Source organism: Ziziphus jujuba, chromosome 9 (genome assembly GCF_031755915.1).
Source record: "Ziziphus jujuba cultivar Dongzao chromosome 9, ASM3175591v1".
NCBI classification, from domain to species: domain Eukaryota; kingdom Viridiplantae; phylum Streptophyta; class Magnoliopsida; order Rosales; family Rhamnaceae; genus Ziziphus; species Ziziphus jujuba.
The window spans coordinates 3527233-3545682 of record NC_083387.1 but is presented as its reverse complement, the minus strand read 5'-3'; the positions used below and the strand labels follow the sequence as shown (position 1 = coordinate 3545682).

The window sequence follows — 18450 nt, the reverse complement described above, 5'->3', positions numbered from 1 at the left end:
CTATTGTACACTCCAATTGTTCTTGAATTTTTAAAACAGAGGATTTCTTTCTAAAGAAGCAAGAAAATAAGAGAGGCAAAGAAACTTGTGTTGTAATCGTCCTTAATACACGTGGGATTTCATATTGATTTAAAAAAGAAATCTCTGCATAACATTAAAATATGACTCCCACATCAAATTTGAATCCCCCTACCAAGAAAAAATGAACTCATTATTAATATTAGATTTTAAGCAACATGTCTTTCTTCGCAATTTATTTTGATTTGTTGGCGGTGCAGCGTGCATCCTCTTCTGATAGTTTCCAGCAGAATTTCAATCTCTGAAATTAGGGAGTGGATTTTAGCATTAAGCATAATCAAATTCGGACATAAGGGTTATCACCCGATCATTGCCATCTGACTTCTTTCTTTGGTAGAGGTCCTCTAAGATACCCCTACTTGTTCGCTTTTGGTAAATAACTTTTTACTTGTTCGTTTCCTCCTGATATCTTGCGGTATTAGATGCTTGTGGAAAACTTGATCAAAATCTAACTATGTAATATGTAAGGAAAGTATAAACTTTCGGGCGGGGTAACTTTTTCGTTGAGAGAGGAAGGAATTAATTGGAATGTCACTCTTGATTTCTTGGGATGTTGGACTATATTGAAGAACTGGACTGGATTGTTTAAAATTTTTATTGGATAAAATTAAAATAATTTACTCCAATTTATTACAGTTCCACATTTATATAATTTGAAAACTTTCAAACTGACCCTCCAATTGTAAAGAATTATTGTTATTGTTATGTATGACTCAATATGTGATCTCATCTGGAGATTGACCTGCATTTACCTATTTGACTTCAAAAGAATGCATAAACTATTTAAATCCGGGATGTTATTATATAAATATAAATGTGTGTATATATATATATATATTTGACCCATCCAAACAAGATCTCCTTTTTTTTTTTTTCCTTTTTTTTTCTTTTTTTCTTTTTAAAATCATTTAGATGATTTGAATGAAGAATGGAGATTGCCTCCAGGTTGTCTCTGTATATCAAAGCCTTTTCAAAAAGGGTCTAAAAACTATTTAATTAATGAATTATTCTTCTGTACTATAAACAGAACCCTGCCGGTGTTCCCAAAAAGAATCACATCAGAATAAAATAATGATGGCTGGTTTATGAGGGTTACTTAAGAAACAGTATAAAAGACAGTTTCTGCCGTTGGAATAAAGTAGGTAAAGGGTTCTTTATTCTATATATACACAGTGAAGAGATAAGAAAACGACCATTGTGACTGTTTCATTTTGCCGCAAGTAATTTGACTCTTTCATTTTTGACCTTTTGAACATCGCCTTTCTTTCCCTCTGTTTCATCTTTTAGATTTTGATCATCGCCTTTTTTTCCCTCCCCCAACATCCATTGTGAAACTTGTATCATATAAAAACTACTGTTTTCAGATCGCAGTCATGCGGATATGGTAGTTGCTCTTTATCCCTCTGTTTCAGTTCCACCAGCTCCGTTAGTAACTCTTTTATTATCTTTGTTCCTTTTAAAAACTCATTAACTCCACAAAAACAAATTAGCTACATAATACAGAAATGATAATTACACACACACACACACATATATATATAAATGAGTGTTCAATGTATCAAAATATTTGATAAATATTTTTTTAAATCATCTTGGGACATGATTGGGCTCATTAAGGGATGGATAATTCAATTTTATATCAAAGAAAAGATCACTAGGATTCTAAATCAAAACTCAATAAGTACACTTCAATAAATAAATAAAAAGACTACTGGCAAAATAAAATAAAATAAAATAAAATAATACATGTAAAGATCCAAAAATGAGTCTAAAAATGTTGGTTCTACATGTGAGGAGTAGAGAGAAAAATTAAAAGAAATGATATAGTATAAATTTTTTCACTTTTTAAATTTTCTTTTAGTTTGAGAATCAATTTTGGAACATGGACTGACGTGTAACTTGAAAGCTTAATATGAAAACGTTTTAAATTCAATGACCTAATGTGCAATCTAACCAAAATATATATATTAAAATGTTGACATTTGGGGCAATTTTTTCATTATTATATTGATATTCATTACTAATGTGATAAAACTTTTGTTTAGAATGTGCATTAGCAATGCAACAGAGTGAATAAAAGAAGTAATCAACTTGCACGTTAAGCAAAAACATTATTTTTGAAACTAATTAAAAACACTTGTTCCACAAGTTATTTAAGTTGTAAATTTCCACAATGTTATAAAATTATAGATATATATATAGAGTATATATAGATGCATAATTAAACATGGCCGTGGTTCAACATAAAAATCTAGTACTTACATTTCTCTTACATCGTAGAAGGTAAGTACCACTGGCGAAGGCAGATGACTAAGTGGCCAAAACATGGAGTGGAGTTAACCCTTGCTCATTCATAGAATCACAAAGATTCTTATACAAGTGAATTATTTGAAAGCGAAATTATTGAATTAAAAGTGAAATTATAACGCATACCAAAGAACTCATGAGCAATTGCAACATGTAGAACAGTCTCGCTGTCGGTGAGTCTCCTAGTATTATCGTACTCAGAAGAGGAGGAGGAGCAAATGATCACTGAATGTAGGTAGAGAAAAACATCCATCTTTCCATGTAGAGCAGCAATGAAGAGAGGAGTGTCTTTGTTCTTGGTACGGATTCCAAGCAGTGAAGGATCGGCCTCAGCCAACGGACGCTGGATGATGTAGAGGGGTATACCCTCCGTCGTTCTCTATTTTCAGTGCTCCGATGTCGTTTTTGCAGATCTCATTCACGAGCTTAACAACACTCTCTTTCTCTTCTGCCACTGCTGTATGTAGAGGTGTACCACTCATCCTTGTGATCTTCAACTTGTAAGACCTTGGATCCTTCTCATCTATTTTCTCTACTTCTCCCCACTTGCCTCTTAAGGCAACTTGAAACAGATCTTCCATGTTCTTGCTCTCATCAATTACAAACGAGGAAGACGACATTCTAAAACACTCAAATTAATCAACTTAATTTGAACATATATTCCTCTGGATTTGGCCATTTTAATATGGTATATATATACTAGTCCTACCCTATTTGTTCAGTGCTAGAAAAGTCCTCTATAATAATTTGGCCATGTACTATTATTTTATTCTCTTTCTTTTATATATATATATATATGTATATATATTAGAGTACACGACAATGATATTAAACCCTGTTTATATTTTGTATGATGGAATAACTAAACAGTTTTTGGAACCTGACAGTTTTGCTTTAGGAAGGGGTTTTGAATTTTGAAAGGACACCAAATTAATGTCATGTAGCTTGTAATGTAACTGCTTATAAGCATCCATATGCTGTACTTGGTTACAAGCCTTTGTTACGAGGCTCGGCATCCATAAACTATACGCATAGTAAAAAATCATGAAGAATTAATACTCAAATAATTATTTATATATTCATCATATATTTATATAAATTATTGATGAAAATGTAATAGCCCAGATCACCCGCGTCTGATATTGTCCTCTTTAGGCTTGGAAAATCCTCTTATAATCTAGCCCTCAAGGTTTTATCAAAACGCGTCGTAATGGTTAGGGGGAATCCTCTTACAACCCATACCTACCAGTCCCACTGGCACGGGCATCCCAGGTCCAATCACGATATTGTCCGCTTTGGGCCCAGCCCGCACGGTTTTACTTTCCCTCATGGGAACGCGTTGTAATGGTTAGGAGGAATCCTCTTACAACCTCGACCTACCAGTCCCACGGGTACGGGCATCCCAGGTGTGAGATCCCACATCGGTTGGAAAGGGGAACGAAGCATGCCTTAAAAGAGGGTGTGGATACCTTTCCCTTGCGATGCGTTTTGACAAAACCGTGCGGGCTGGGCCCAAAGCGGACAATATCGCATGCGGGTGGTCTGGGCTGGACTGTTACAGATGGTATTAGAGCCAGTACCAGGATCGGTGTGCCAGCAAGGACGCTGGGCCCCAAGGGGGGAGAATTGTGAGATCCCACATCGGTTGGAAAAGGGAACGAAGCATGCCTTAAAAGAGGATATGGATACTTTTCCCTTGCGACGCGTTTTGACAAAACTGTGCGGGCTGGGCCCAAAGTGGACAATATCTCATGCGGGTGATCTGGGCTGTTATACCAGGCCCAATCACGATATTGTCCGCTTTGGGCCCAGCCCGTACGGTTTTACACTCCCTCATGGGAATGCGTCTTAAACCCGTGAGGTCTGGGTTGTAAGAAGATTCCCCAGACCCAAAGCAGACAATATCTATATGCGGGTGGTCTGGGCTGTTACAGATGATATCAGAGCCAGTACCCGGATCGGTGTACCAGCAAGGACGCTGGGCCCCAAGGGGGGAGGATTGTGAAATCCCACATCGGTTGGAAAGGGGAATGAAGCATGGCTTATAAGAGGATTTTTCAGGCCAAAACGGACAATATCTACATACAGGTGGTCTGGGCTGTCACAGAAAAACAAAAATTTTGTTATCAAGAAGATTTTGGATAACGATTTTTGAGATACAGATGCTTCACAACCATGAATATTAATATTATCATTATTCAAAATGAAGAAAAACTAGAAGAAGGGTACATATTTAACTTTATTTGACTTTTCTTGAAAAATATAGTTATTTAAATAAAGTATGACATTAGCTTTTCACAAGGAATTCAAAAGCTTTTTTTTTTTTTAACTTGTATTTTTATTTTCCTCCATATATATGGCAGTATTAGATGACTATGGAAACTTGATCACTCCAACTATATATGTATGGAACGTGCTAAGTTTCGGGTTGAGGAAAAGAATAATTTAAGATAAATGGAACAAGATAAATGTAACATGTAACTTTTGGGTTGAAAGAGGAAGGAATAATTGGGAAGTGCTACGTTTCGGGTTAGGGAAAATAATAATTTAAAATAAATGGAACACGTAACTTTTGGGGTTGAGAAAGGAAGGAGTAATTGGAATGTGGCTGTTGATATTACAGCTGTGCATATGAAGTGAACCGAATTATTTTAAATAAAATGATCTAGTCCAATATAGGACAGTTCAATATTTGACCCTCCAATTATAAAAAAGAATGTTGTTATTAATTTGTCATTAATGGTGATAAACACTAATAAAAACCATCATTTAATTATATATTAATATTTTATTTTAAAATCTAAAAAATAAGTCCATTAAAATATTTATTTAAATTGGCAAAACATATATGGATGCCACCATGGTCTTAATAACAATTTACTCTAAAGAATTATTGTTAACCTGCATTAATTTACCATTTTTGGCTCAAAATAAAGCTGAAACTGTCTAAATCAGGGACTAGAGCATGTCAATAATTAATTAATTAATCGTTCATACTATAAACAGAGTTCTATACCTTGCTGGTGACATTTTTTATTATTTTTTATTTTTATGGGGCTTAATTGACAAAGAGAGTGCAAGAGACTGTTTCTTCCACCATCCGAAAAAAATAAGTACATGGTCTCTTATTCAATATAAACAGATAACCAAAAGACTGTTCAGGATGACGCTGTAAGGAAAATGGGAAGAAGTAGTGAAAAAATATGAGAACGATCCAAGCACTCACAAAGCTATGATAACATAGACAGGTGGGACAGGTTTACATGCGGCGATGATAGAAGGCAAAGAAAATGCTGTTTATAAAACTTGTGCAAGTGATTTCGAAAAGAAGACAAAGAGGCACTTAGAGTTTTCAAAACGACGCAGGCTATACAGCTCTTCATCATGCAGCATCAATGGGGAGAAAATGTATATATGTAAGTACATCGCCTAGAGCCAGATAGGCTCGAAAGCAAAAGGTCTGGGACTCCTCCATTCATTGCAGTTCTAAATGGAAAGACGAATTGTTTTTTTTTTTTTTTTTTTTTGGGTACCAGTTGCATTACCTATGCTTACGCCAAAAGAGACCGAGATGGTTTAACTATTCTGCATGTGCAATCCGTCAGGAGCAGTTTGATGAACATTAGTTCAAATACTAATTTGTTTGGAAAGGAATTAAATTATTAAATTTTAGCTTGCATGTCAGGACCCGTCCAAAATTCCTCACTGGAACCCTGGACAAGCCCTGATCCCAGGGAAATACCACCGAACCTTCCAACGGAAAATCCAGCAGCACCTCCCCTAAGGGTAGGACTAACCAAAAATTTCCTGCACTGAAAATGCACTTCTATATTCATCCCCTTATTTCTCCCACATTACTACAATATAATTCCACAAATTTGTAGCACTCCAAATTATAACAGGGAATTAATGCAGTATTTAATACAATACGTCCAATACAGTATACAGAGCATTATACAAATAAATGTGGAATTAATACAATGATTTATGATTTTTAGATGCACCATACACTTACTGGTGTTCTATATATATGGATGTGATTAGCGCGCAGGTGGGTGTGAGTAGCGCGCGGGTGATTTATGGGGTTGTCCTGTGTTTGCCATCGGATGAGAGTAGGCCGCCCCTCCATGGCCGGGACACCTGTTTGCAGCGGCGCAGTGGGACGCCACGCGACCGTATGCCGGTTTCTCTCTTTAACCTCCTGTCTGGCGGTACCTCGGGACGCTGGGTACTGTTGGCGCCACTGGTATATAGTCGATGCATCAAGGGATTTCAGAACTGGGATTTAAAAATAAATATTTTGAAATTGCATTGGAATTAAGTTTCTTTATTTATTATATTATTAATATTAAAAGTGTTCAGTAGATAGGGTCACTCACTGAGATGATTAGCATCTCACGTTTTTAAATTCCGTTCCCCTAGGTCCAGGTCGGGAGACGTTGATCGTCCGGGACGAGCCCGACGTCTCAGTTCATTGCCGGAAGTCCAAGGAGCATTTCTTCCCTTTTTCCTCTTCATCTTGTATTGCTTCCTTATTTGTCATTATATTAATTCCACATTTATTTGTATAATGCTCTGTATACTGTATTGGACATATTGTATTAAATACTGCATTAATTCCCTGTTATAATTTGGAGTGCTGCAAATTTGTGGAATTATATTGTAGTAATGTGGGAGGAATAAGGGGATGAATATAGAAGTGCATTTTCAGTGCAGGAAATTTTTGGTTAGTCCTACCCTTAGGGGAGGTGCTGCCGGATTTTCCGTTGGAAGGTTCGGTGGTATTTCCCTAGGATTAGGGCTTGTCCAGGGTTTCAGTGAGGAATTTTGGATGGGTCCTGACAGTCTCATGCCAAGAGACATGATGGTGTTTGGGTGATCATTGATCGTCTTACGAAGTCGGCACACTTTCTACTGGTACGAGAGTGTTTTTCACTCGAGAAATTAGCCCAGTTGTTCGTGCAACGTATTGTGAGTCTTCATGGAGTACCGCTAGCCATCGTATCCGATCGAGATCCATGTTTTACTTCACGACTATGGTGGAAGTTGGCGGATGCATTAGGAGCAAGACTCAACTACAGCACGGCCTTTCACCCGCAATCTGATGGACAAGCTGAGCGCACAATTCAAACATTAGAAGACATGGTAAGGTCTTATGTTATACATTTTCGTGGTAGCTGGGATGAACAATTGTCGTTGATAGAATTTGTTTATAACAATAGTTATCAAGCGAGTATTGGGATGTCCCCGTATGAAGCCTTATATGAGAGGCAATGTCGGACACCTTTGTGCTGGAGTGAAATAGGAGAAGAGAGACTCCTTGCAGCGAATAATGCGGTTGGATCTAAGTATTTACGAATGACCTTGGACAAGGTGAAGATCATTCGGGATCGGTTGAAGGTTGCCCAAGATTGACAGAAGAGTTATGCCGATGTGTGTAGGAAGGATTTGGAATTTGAAGTAGGAGATTGGGTATTCCTAAAGTTATCTCCCTGGAAAGGAGTAGTACGCTTTGGTCAGCGAGGTAAGTTGAATCCTCGTTATATTGGGCCTTACCAGATTACGGAGAGAATTGGCCCCGTGGCTTATAGATTAACATTATCGGAAGAGCTAGCCCGAGTGCACAACGTATATCATGTTTCGATGCTACGGAAATATATTGCAGACCTATCACACGTACTCGAGACTCCTGACATAGAATTAAGGGAAGATCTTTCATATGTAGAGCAACCAGTGCAGATTTTGGATCGCGAGGAGCAGGTACTACGTAACAAGACTATTCCTTTAGTTAAAGTTTTATGGCGGAATCATTTAATCGAGGAAGCAACGTGGGAGCCAGTACCCGGATCGGTGTGCCAGCGAGGATGCTGGGCCCCAAGGGGGGAGGATTGTAACATCCCACATCGGTTGGAGAGGGGTACGAAGCGGTCTTTATAAGGCTGTGGATACCTCTCCCTTCAGGACGCGTTTTGACAAAACCTTGAGGCCAGGGGGGAGAGAGGGAGTGAACCCTGGGCCAAAGAGGACAATATCTTGATGCGGGTGGACTGGGCTGTTACAGTGCAAATCTTATGCTAAATTTAATTTTTAATGCTTATGTACTGATAGGTTTCATATGTGTGTAAGAATTTCAGTACATATTTATATGTATAATTTGAATCTGCCTACACAAAAAAACTAACTCATAGTTAATAATGGATTTTAAGCTACAGGTGCTTCATGTCAATTTATTTTATGAATCATGGCAATGTAATTTGATTTGTTGCTTGTGCATCCTCTTTTGGTAGTTTTTCTACAAGAATGTCAAGCTTTTTCTTTGTTCCCCTCTCTCTCTCTCTCCCCCCTTTCCCCAAAACCGAATTACATTCTCACTTTAAAAAAAAAAAAAGAATAATAAAAAAATTCTACATTTTCTTGAATAATAACAAATTTTACTGTATGTGAATTGAGAATCTAATGCGTACCAAAAAAATGGAATAATTCTTTTCTTATCTTCATTATCTGCGGCTTTAAAGCTCACACAATTCTAATTAATTAATATGAGGAACAAAATATATTCACGAGGGGCCCTATGATATGTTGCAGTTTACAAATTGTTTGGTTAAGATTGATTTCTATTAACTTTCAAATAAAGCTCTATTGCAATAAATGATTGTAATCAGTACATATGTTTATCATCTCAATTGAATTTTTTCACAATTAACTATAGCAATTATTATATAAAATAATAATGCTAAGTTATCACAATATTAATCAAATTTATTTATCAAATAATGTGAAAATATTTAATTGATTTATTTTGTTAATTCAATTATTTATTTAACAATTCACTTTTCCATATTTAAATGATATAAATATGTTAACTAATAACTTTATAACATGTATCATTTGTTAAATAAATTTTTTTGGTAAAATATTACTGTAAATAAAATAGTCCATTTTCATATAAAACCCTTGGTCTTGTCATAATTATATTTAAATCCCACATTTGTGAAAAATCATTATTAATTATTTTTTAATTTACTAAATCTACCAAAGTACACTATTTATATCTATATATTAATATTCAAAATGTTATGGGATGACAATTTCATTCTAATTATGCATATTCCTAGCAAGGTATGTAACTAATATTTATATATATAGGAAGGATAAGATCATTCTAGAAAAGATGTGTGAATTGAAAGAGAAGCATAAATGGTCGGTGAAAATTCTAATCCTATGATTGACCTGCATTAATTTACCATTATTTGACTTAAAATAATGTCAAAGTCTTCTTAAATTAAACAGAGTCCAAAAACTGTTTAATTAATTAATTAATCTTGCGTACTATAAACAGGGTTCTGTACCTTGCTGGTGTCTCCCAGAAAGAAAAAAAGAATAGAATAATTACGTGTATGGTTATGTTTTGATGAGGATTAATCAACAAAGAAAGTGTAAGAGATTGCTGTTTCTGCCAATGGAAAAAGTAAGTACAGGGTTTCTTATTCTATATAAACAGATAACAAGATGGCCAATGGAATAAGAAACTAAAAAGCAATTAATAGTAATAATCAATACTGGGGGTTTTCAAATCAAAGTCGTCGTCTTCCTTGTATTCATCGTCTATAGTGGAGAGTGAAAAATTGGAAAATTTGCTCCAAATGACGCTGCAAGGAAATGGGAAGAAGTAGTGAAAATATATGAGAACGATCCAAGCGATCACAAAGCGAGGATCACACAGACGGGTGGGACAGCTTTACATGGGCAGTGATACAAGACAAACAAGAGATTGTTTCGAAACTTGTGCAAGTGAATTTGAATGAAGACAGAGAAGCACATAGAGTTCAAAATGAAGCAGGATATACAGCTCTTCATCATGCAGCATCAGTGGGAAGAGAATGCATGTTTAAGTGCATCGCCAAGGATTATCCACATCTAGCTGATCAGTGTCGAAACCAAAAGGTCTGAGACTCCTCTGTGCATTGCAGTTCTATGTGGAAAGAAGGAGGCTTTCTTGTACCTGCATTCCCTATTCTTAGCTTCAGAGTCTATGGCTCATTGCTATTCTTTTGCCAAGAGAGGCCGAGATGGCTCAACTATTCTGCACGCTGCAATCCGTAGGGAGCACTTTGGTGAGCCTTAGTTCAATTATTAATTTTTATATCTTAATTGATTATATTAAGCATGCACTTCCTCCCATTTTCCTTTAAAATGTTTACTATATGTAAATGAGAATGGAAGTTGCTAGTGATAGAGTTTTATGAATCTAAGGATCGTAAACATACATAATAAAATTCTATTAACACATAAAATACTGAAATCCAAATGCATCCATTGATTAAAATTAAATCTATAATCCTGAAAAACAGAAACAATGTAATAATAGTAACTATGGACACAATACTCTCAAACCACTCTCAATTTAATCTCTGAAAACCATAATCACAAATACAACATGTATTTGCTCACTTGCCCTAACAATAAATTTCAGTTTTTTATAAACTAAAATCATGTGCAAGTCATATAACTTACTTATTAATTTGAACATACACCAAAATAAAATAATTTAATAATAATAAAAATATGGATAAGTCAAAATGAGCTTCTACAGAAAATTGATCTTCCAATCCAATGGTAACTAGAATATTATAGTGAGTCAGCTGAAGTATTACAGAAAATATGTATCAAAAGACCCTATTACATAAATCAGTAAACAAACTAGTTCTATTAATGATATAAATTGGAATGTATAAATAAATAATTAACTATGCTAAGTCTACAAAATATTTATATATCTAGAGGCTACAAAATATTTATATATCTAGAGGCTAGTTCTCTTTTTATTTACTTGTTGATTAATCTATTGCCTTCCTTCCAGCAGGTATCTTCAGTATCTGCTGCTTTAGTGTTCACAAGTCTAATTACTTAACATGTACTATAAAAAGTGACAAAATACGTATGTTTCAAAGTGTTGTTGTATGTATATCTTATTTTACTTACGTGTCAATATTAATTTTATTTTAATTAGTACAAACTTATAAGCAAACACGTAATAATCTAAATGAAAATCTGTTACAAAATGACTTCTTCCCTATATTATTTTAGATAGGATGAGGCTAAAAATATTAAAAAATATATGTATTATTTTCAAAGATATAAACTTTAACATAACATAATATTATTTGGTAGAGGTGTTCAATAACATGTGGAAATGGGCTGTCAATAACCAAATGGTTTGGACTTCGACGTATTCAATTGGCACTGCATTATTTATGTTGGGGTGAGAAGGTTATGACCAAGAGCAAGCTAGCTTGAAGTGTTAGCAACAAGCAAGCTTTTGGTGATGCTCTTGGGAATGGTTGTGTGTGAGTTGTGTTTTTAGGTTTTGGTTATGGTGTTTTCTGGTTTTTAGGGTTCCTAGAGTGTTCTAAGGTGTTGAAGAAGAGATAAGAAGAAGGGGACCACGTTGCTTTTGAAAAATGAGGCTTAGATCTAGAGCCATTTCATTCATTTTGCAATATAAGCTTGAAATTACAACTAGTTCACACATGCCAAGCATGTGAGCTTACAAAATGAGTAAAGTATTTGAAATTTAAAAAGTAAAATGGTCAACACCTAACTTTTCATACACAAAAGAGGTCAAAAACAGCTGCAACATGTCTATTCCAAATATAGTCAAAAGTGGCACATGGTTTGAACTAAGTTCCTATTGTTTAATTAGTTTGGGTAAACAACCAAACTAGCTTCACCTACTTAGTTTCCCTTTGTATCTGCCTATGAAACTTGGTTTGAAGCATCCTTGGTCATCAATAAATATTGTTCCAAGAGCTAGGAAAGTTCTGGAACCGGATCATGGGCCAAACAGCTCCAAAACTGGCCCATACTCTGCATATTGGGCCCATCAGATACAACAATCTGTTTGGAAAAGAAAATGGACTTTCCCATGTCATTTTGACCTGAAATTTAAACCATAGTCTTCTCTATATGTCTGTAGACATCCATCAAACTTTCAGCCCAAAACTCCATTTGCAACCTGAGATATAAGATAAATAGTGGAACTATGTTGCTAGAAATTATGAATCCAGCACCATAGGCACTTCAAGCATAACATTCCTACTCTTTTGTGCATAATTTTGCCTATAATTTTGCATACATAACTTAGGCACAAAACATTATCAAAATATACCTTGAATCAATTTAAAACATACAAAAAAATATAAACTCATAAAAGGAAAGGATTTGATACCAAGGTGTGCATGCTAGCCGGTGACATGCACCATCAAATGGCAAAATTGCCACACTTCAACAATTTATATATATATATATATATGGAAATACTCTACTAAGTGATGGAGCTCGGAATATTTTGGATGTCAGCAGTTTTTTGGGGCCAAAGGACTCTGGATTATTTATGATCCATGTGAAAAAACACGGAGTCTTCAGAAAAACCACCGATGATGATGATTAAAGGGATTCCAGAAAAGACCCCGCAAAAGATCAATGTAGAGTGGAAACTGGAACGCAGCAAAAATAGAAGCCGGAAAGCATGTCAAAGCGTAGACAGGATATGCAGCATTTTTGAGTCTGTCTCCAATCATGAAAAAATGGCCTGTGCAAAAACAAACCAACGTGGCCCCAATGGAAACAAAAAGCGACGATAAGCCCAGTAAAAGCTTCAAAGGAAGGCTCCTAGTGAAATCGTTTTCCTGAAATCGGGACGTGATGATGGCCAAGAACATAACCAAGGCAGTGAATGCGAAACAGAGCGCGATGAGCGATGAGATGGAAAAGACCTGGAATGCCGGTTGTTTTTCGAAGATGGGTTTGCCACTTGTGTCGAGAGTACCTCCGGGGACGGAAGCGGTGGTGGCAAAAGCCACGCCAGCGATTAATGCAGCCACCACAGAGCAAGATTCAGAGGTTTTGATCAGCCAATCTCTACCCTTTTCGACGAGATCCTTGTGGCTTTCTGAGAAAACTTCTTCTGGTGTCTCTTCTTGTAGGTTGGGGCGAAAAGTGATGCCAAATGGTATAGAAGCTTTAACAAACTGCAACATTAATAATATTGCCCATATAAAAACAATTCATATGGAAGAGCGACCATATCTCATATGTTTCTAAATTAGATGAACGATAAAAAATAAAAAATAAAAGAAAAAAGAAAATTGGGATTGGAGAAAAAGAAAGTATAATTAGATGGATTAATAGGAATTATATATAAATACCTCAAACCATTTGATTTCCCACTGCATTTGCAGAGCAACCCCAGGAATGGGCCAAGGTCTATTTTCATTATACTTTGCTGCAGCATGTAATACATTGTTCTCATGTGAATCCGCTCTCAGAAAGGTGGTTTTAGAGAGAACATTTTCCTTTGTCAATAACTTGTATATTGGGGGATGCCTGTTCGCAGCTGCCAATATCAGCATAGTTTTCATATCTTTGTCCCTATCATGGATGGTCGCAGGAAATTCCTTCAGAAATTTCTCAACTATCTCCACCACCCCATTTTTCACCGCCATTAATGCTATGCCATCAGTTTCTTCCTTTTCGGGTAGCTTCTTATCTGCTCAATTTGGCCAATATATATATATATAAATATAAATAATACTAATCCAATTCAGATCCATACATTTTAATTAGTGATTATTATTATTATTTACCTCTTTCTACTGACTTGAATGTTTCCTCCATATCATCGTGTTCGTCTTCTTCCTCCGATGATAGTTTTCCCCTTTTAATTCCAGCATCTCTGTGTTTGTATATAAATTCAGAACGTTCGAAGAGTTCATCCATGATTTGAACTGACCATTCATGCTTCTTTTTCAGTTCCTGTAGCTCCGGTGCAATTTTTGTTATCCTCTTTAATCCTTTCAACATAAATTAATTAGTTGGAGAAAGAAATTAGTTCTATATAAATATACAAGAATTTCCACAATATCAAGACCTTCCATGTACTATTAGATTCCTCCAAATGCTAAAATTTTAAAAATGTATCAAAAGTTCATATGAATCCATATAAATTATATTTTGTCCTTCTTTTCAGTTTATATTTCATTAAGATGTATAGTTTATAAATATATTTTTAAATTTCAATTTTTAAAGCAATCCAAAATTAATATAAAGAATGTGATGGTTTTCCATTGAATTAGTCTAATTGATGGGAAAAAAAATGGCATACAAATATATACAAATTTGATTCAAGAAAACTATCCCCAATATATAATAAGATAGCAGTTATCGCGGATCTATATACATATTAGATGGGGATATTAACATAAATGTATAGATTTAAATGCATACCTACTCCAAGACTGGTTAGCACCTTGACGAATTTGTCATAGCTAGTCGGAAATATGCCTTGCATTTCATTGCTAGGAATTGTTGACTGGGACCCTGGAGAAGATATATATTGATATTAACTAAATTCCAAGTGTTTTTTATCAGTTATAATAATACGCTTTGGGAGGTAATTAAAGGAGTTGGCTAACCTGTATCCTCATCGCCGATCGGGATCTCTACATCAGAGGTTGAGCTTCCTTCTTGTTCATTTTTTAATTTGCTAGTTTTCATTATGAAAACAAAAGGTTATGACTAGCTTGGTTTTGTGGGACAATAAAGTTTGAACATTTTCCTATTAATCATAAATTTCTATATTCTATCTTTATAAAAAAATTATTGTTTTTTTTTTTTAATATTTCTTATTAGTTAACTATGATTAAGATCCATCGATCTAAATGAGAATAACTGCAAGCAATTGAATTTATTTGTTACCTACTAATAAATTTATACATTTTCTCTTTACTAAAAATTATAATTTTTTTAATATAATTATGAGTGCAGCCAATTAAATTGATTTGCTTTTTTGATAAAATTAAATTGATTTGTTACCTACTGTACAGTAACAAGAATAATAGATCTAAAAAACCATAAGATTTAATTAATAAAATAAAGAGCTAAAACATAATTTTAATTAGAAATAAAGATGCATAATTTACGTACAGTTTTGAACAACATTCTTCCTATCCTCAAATTTGAGCTCCTTCACACCAATACCTTCCAAAATAAAAAATCAAGTATATAGATCAAGAACGAAGAGTATAAATGATGCTAAAATATATTTATATATATACACACTTACATTGATAAATGAGTCTCTTCCATAGTGCGAGGTCATCATAAGAACCGCTTTTGAAGTCAGATGACTTGGCCAAACAATGGAATGGAGTTAATCCCTCCTCATTGACAGAATTAACAAGATCCTCATACAAATGAATTATTTGGTATGCCAAATCTGTCAATATCAATGAAAGTGCATGCAAACAGGTCCATCGTATTAAATGAGATGACAAAATCTCATGCTTAATTATATACAGATTACATCCAAAAAAAAAATTACTATATACAGATTTAAGCAATGAATTCAAAGAATTAATTAAATCACTCACCAAAGTGCCCGTTATTGATTGCACCATGCAAAATATTGTCACCATTGTTGGATCTCCTGGTATAAGAGTAGTGATGATAATCCGGCGAATTAGAGTCAGAGGCGGCAGGGCACACGGAATGGAGGTACAAGAAAGCATCCTTGTTTCCATTAATAGCTGCAATGAATAGAGCAGTCTCTTTGTTGTCGGTCCGAATGCCAATCAGCGATGGATTAGCTGCCGCGACGATGTACTCACACATGGTTTTACACCCCACTGAAGCTGCATGGTGAAGAGGGGTATCGCCTCTGTCGTTTTGGATTTCAAGTGCACTTTTGTCAATTTTGGAAATCTCCTGCACGAGTTCTAAAACAGTTTTTTCTCTGCATTGTATGACTACTAAATGCAAAGCTGTACCACCTTCGTGTGCGATCCTCATCTTGTGAGCCCTTGGATTTTCCTTGTATATTTCCACTACTTCTGTCCACTTACCTTTCATTGTCACTCGGTACAAATTTTTTCTCTCACTTTCAGTCAGAGAAGTAGACATTCTAAAATGATATCCAAAAACACCCCCAATATTGGTTTTTTGTTTCTTCTTCCATCCGTTTGATTTATATATATATATATATGTGCATATTGAATTAGACAACATATTCTTTTACTCTTTTTCTTTTTTTTAATTTTTGGCATCTAAAATCTTATTCCAATACCTTTAAGCTTCATAGACAGTGGTAATTAATTTGTACTGTTTTTATTTTTTGGGAACGCCAGCAGGACAAAGGCCTGTTTATAGTAGGGAACAAAATTATTAAATCTAAAATTTTTGCTTAAGAATGCTTGGAAAACACATCAGGCGCACCAAATAAATGCCCCATATGTAGCTAGTCTTAGAATTACTTCCATAATGTTCCACGAATCTCTGAATTATATAGCAGAGAATATGTCTTTCAGTTTCACAATTTCATTCATTCACTAAAAATCACCCATATAAAGGAGAAATTAACAAGGCCTGAAATGTTGAAGCTGGACTAATTAAGAGAGAGTGATAGCGTATCAGTGGTCTTCCAACAGAGGCTTTAATTTTTTTATTTGTTTTATTTTTAAAAACACTAGGTGGAGAATACTCTGCTTGTAGAACAGAGGAATGAATAAGTCTTTTGGATTTTGACATACTCTGTATCTTTAATTAATTTATTTTGAAGGGACAACTTCATAATGCATTTCCAATCTAGATAGTTTATGAATTATATTGAGTTCAAATCATGCTAAATGTATGACAAAATGATATGCAGGTCATTAAATTATTTGTATTGTGACTATTGTACACTCCAATTGTTCTTGAATTGGAGAGGTAAAGAATCTTGTGTTTGTAATCGTCCCTAATAAACGTGGGGTATCATATTGATTTAAAAAAGAAATCTCTGCATAACATTAAAATATGACTCCCACATCAAATTTGAATCCACCTACTCAGAAAAAATGAATTCATTGTTAACATTAGATTTTAAGCTACATGTCTTTCTTCGCAATTTATTTTGATTTGTTGGCGGTGCTGCGTGCATCCTCTTCTGATAGTTTCCAGCAGAATTTCAAGCTCTTTTTTGCTTTTTATTTTCTCTCTCTTGTTCTTTTCCAAAATAGAATTACATTCTCAATTTTAAAAAGAGAAAGAATATAAAACTATTTTTCTTTAAATATAGCAATCTTTAAAAAGGAAGAATATTTCTCTTTGTCATTTACTTGTTGTAAATAAAAAAGAGAAATATGAATATTCTTAGTTTTTAATCAACAAATAAATAAAAAAGAGAAATATAAATATTCTTAGTTTATAATCAACAAATAAATAAAAAAGAGAAATATAGATATTCTTAGTTTATAATCAACAAGTAAATACTTTTAGTTTTTAATGAACAAGTAAATAAAAAAAAAATTCTTATAGTTTTTAAGTAAATAAAAAAGAGAAATATAAATATTCTTTGTTTTTAGCCAACAAGTAAATAAAAAAGAGGAAATATTCTTAGTTTTAATCAACAAGTAAACAAAAAAGAGAAATATTCTTAGTTTTTAAAGATTTCTATTTTTAAAGAAAAAAGAAAAAAGAGAAATATAAATATTCTTAGTTTTTAATCAACAAGTAAATAAAAAAAAAGAGAAATATTCTTAGTTTTTAAAGATTGCTATTTTTAAAGAACAATTTAATTAATTTAATTTAAATTTTGCAAATCAGGGGATTTAATGTTTCATTTCAATATTTGTTTAGGAATCTTTTTAATTATGGGATTTTAGTCATATGTTATTTTTGGTAATTCTTAATTTATGTACACAAGAAAAAAGAAGAGAAAAAAAGCTGGAGACATTTGGTCGTATAATTAATATCCAAGGATTTTGGTTTTAACAATTTGAGACACTTGCATAATTTGATGATTAACGGAAAAAAATAATAATAATAAAATAAAATAACAATAAGGATAAAAATAAAACAAAACAACAACCAAAAACAGAAATAGGATTTCAGTTATATATATATATATATATATATATATATATAAAGGAATGAAAACGAGAAGCACATGTCAAAAGCAAAAGATACAGCAACAAATCAAAACTACTCGTTTTCATTTCACACCACCGTTTTTTCTTTTGCAAAGTTAAC

General features: G+C 34.1%; 2 protein-coding genes across 2 annotated transcripts; both read right to left on the bottom strand.

The window, feature by feature from the left end:
• Window positions 1-12073: 12073 nt before the first annotated feature.
• On the bottom strand, window positions 12074-14231 carry LOC132799523 (uncharacterized). Its single transcript, XM_060811584.1, has 3 exons — window positions 14031-14231; window positions 13593-13933; window positions 12074-13415 (listed from the first exon to the last, which is right to left on the bottom strand). Exons 1-3 carry the CDS (start codon window positions 14161-14163, stop codon window positions 12807-12809), a joined length of 1083 nt encoding a protein of 360 aa, XP_060667567.1. The 5' UTR covers window positions 14164-14231; the 3' UTR covers window positions 12074-12806.
• Window positions 14232-14327: 96 nt separating this feature from the next.
• On the bottom strand, window positions 14328-16293 carry LOC132805408 (uncharacterized). The gene is made up of 5 exons (XM_060820333.1): window positions 15816-16293; window positions 15509-15661; window positions 15370-15423; window positions 14671-14763; window positions 14328-14344 (listed from the first exon to the last, which is right to left on the bottom strand). Exons 1-5 carry the CDS (start codon window positions 16291-16293, stop codon window positions 14328-14330), a joined length of 795 nt encoding a protein of 264 aa, XP_060676316.1.
• Between the last annotated feature and the right edge of the window lie 2157 nt (window positions 16294-18450).

Coding starts and splice junctions, on each gene's coding strand:
- LOC132799523 (XM_060811584.1), bottom strand. CDS start 14,163: ATGGATGAACTCTTCGAACGTTCTGAATTTATATACAAACACAGAGAT. Junction 13,934..14,030: donor ATTCAAGTCAGTAGAAAGAG/GTAAATAATAAT, acceptor CAAATTGAGCAG/ATAAGAAGCTACCCGAAAAG. Junction 13,416..13,592: donor GGGAAATCAAATGGTTTGAG/GTATTTATATAT, acceptor TTAATGTTGCAG/TTTGTTAAAGCTTCTATACC.
- LOC132805408 (XM_060820333.1), bottom strand. CDS start 16,293: ATGAAAGGTAAGTGGACAGAAGTAGTGGAAATATACAAGGAAAATCCA. Junction 15,662..15,815: donor AATCAATAACGGGCACTTTG/GTGAGTGATTTA, acceptor TGATATTGACAG/ATTTGGCATACCAAATAATT. Junction 15,424..15,508: donor GAAGAGACTCATTTATCAAT/GTAAGTGTGTAT, acceptor TTATTTTGGAAG/GTATTGGTGTGAAGGAGCTC.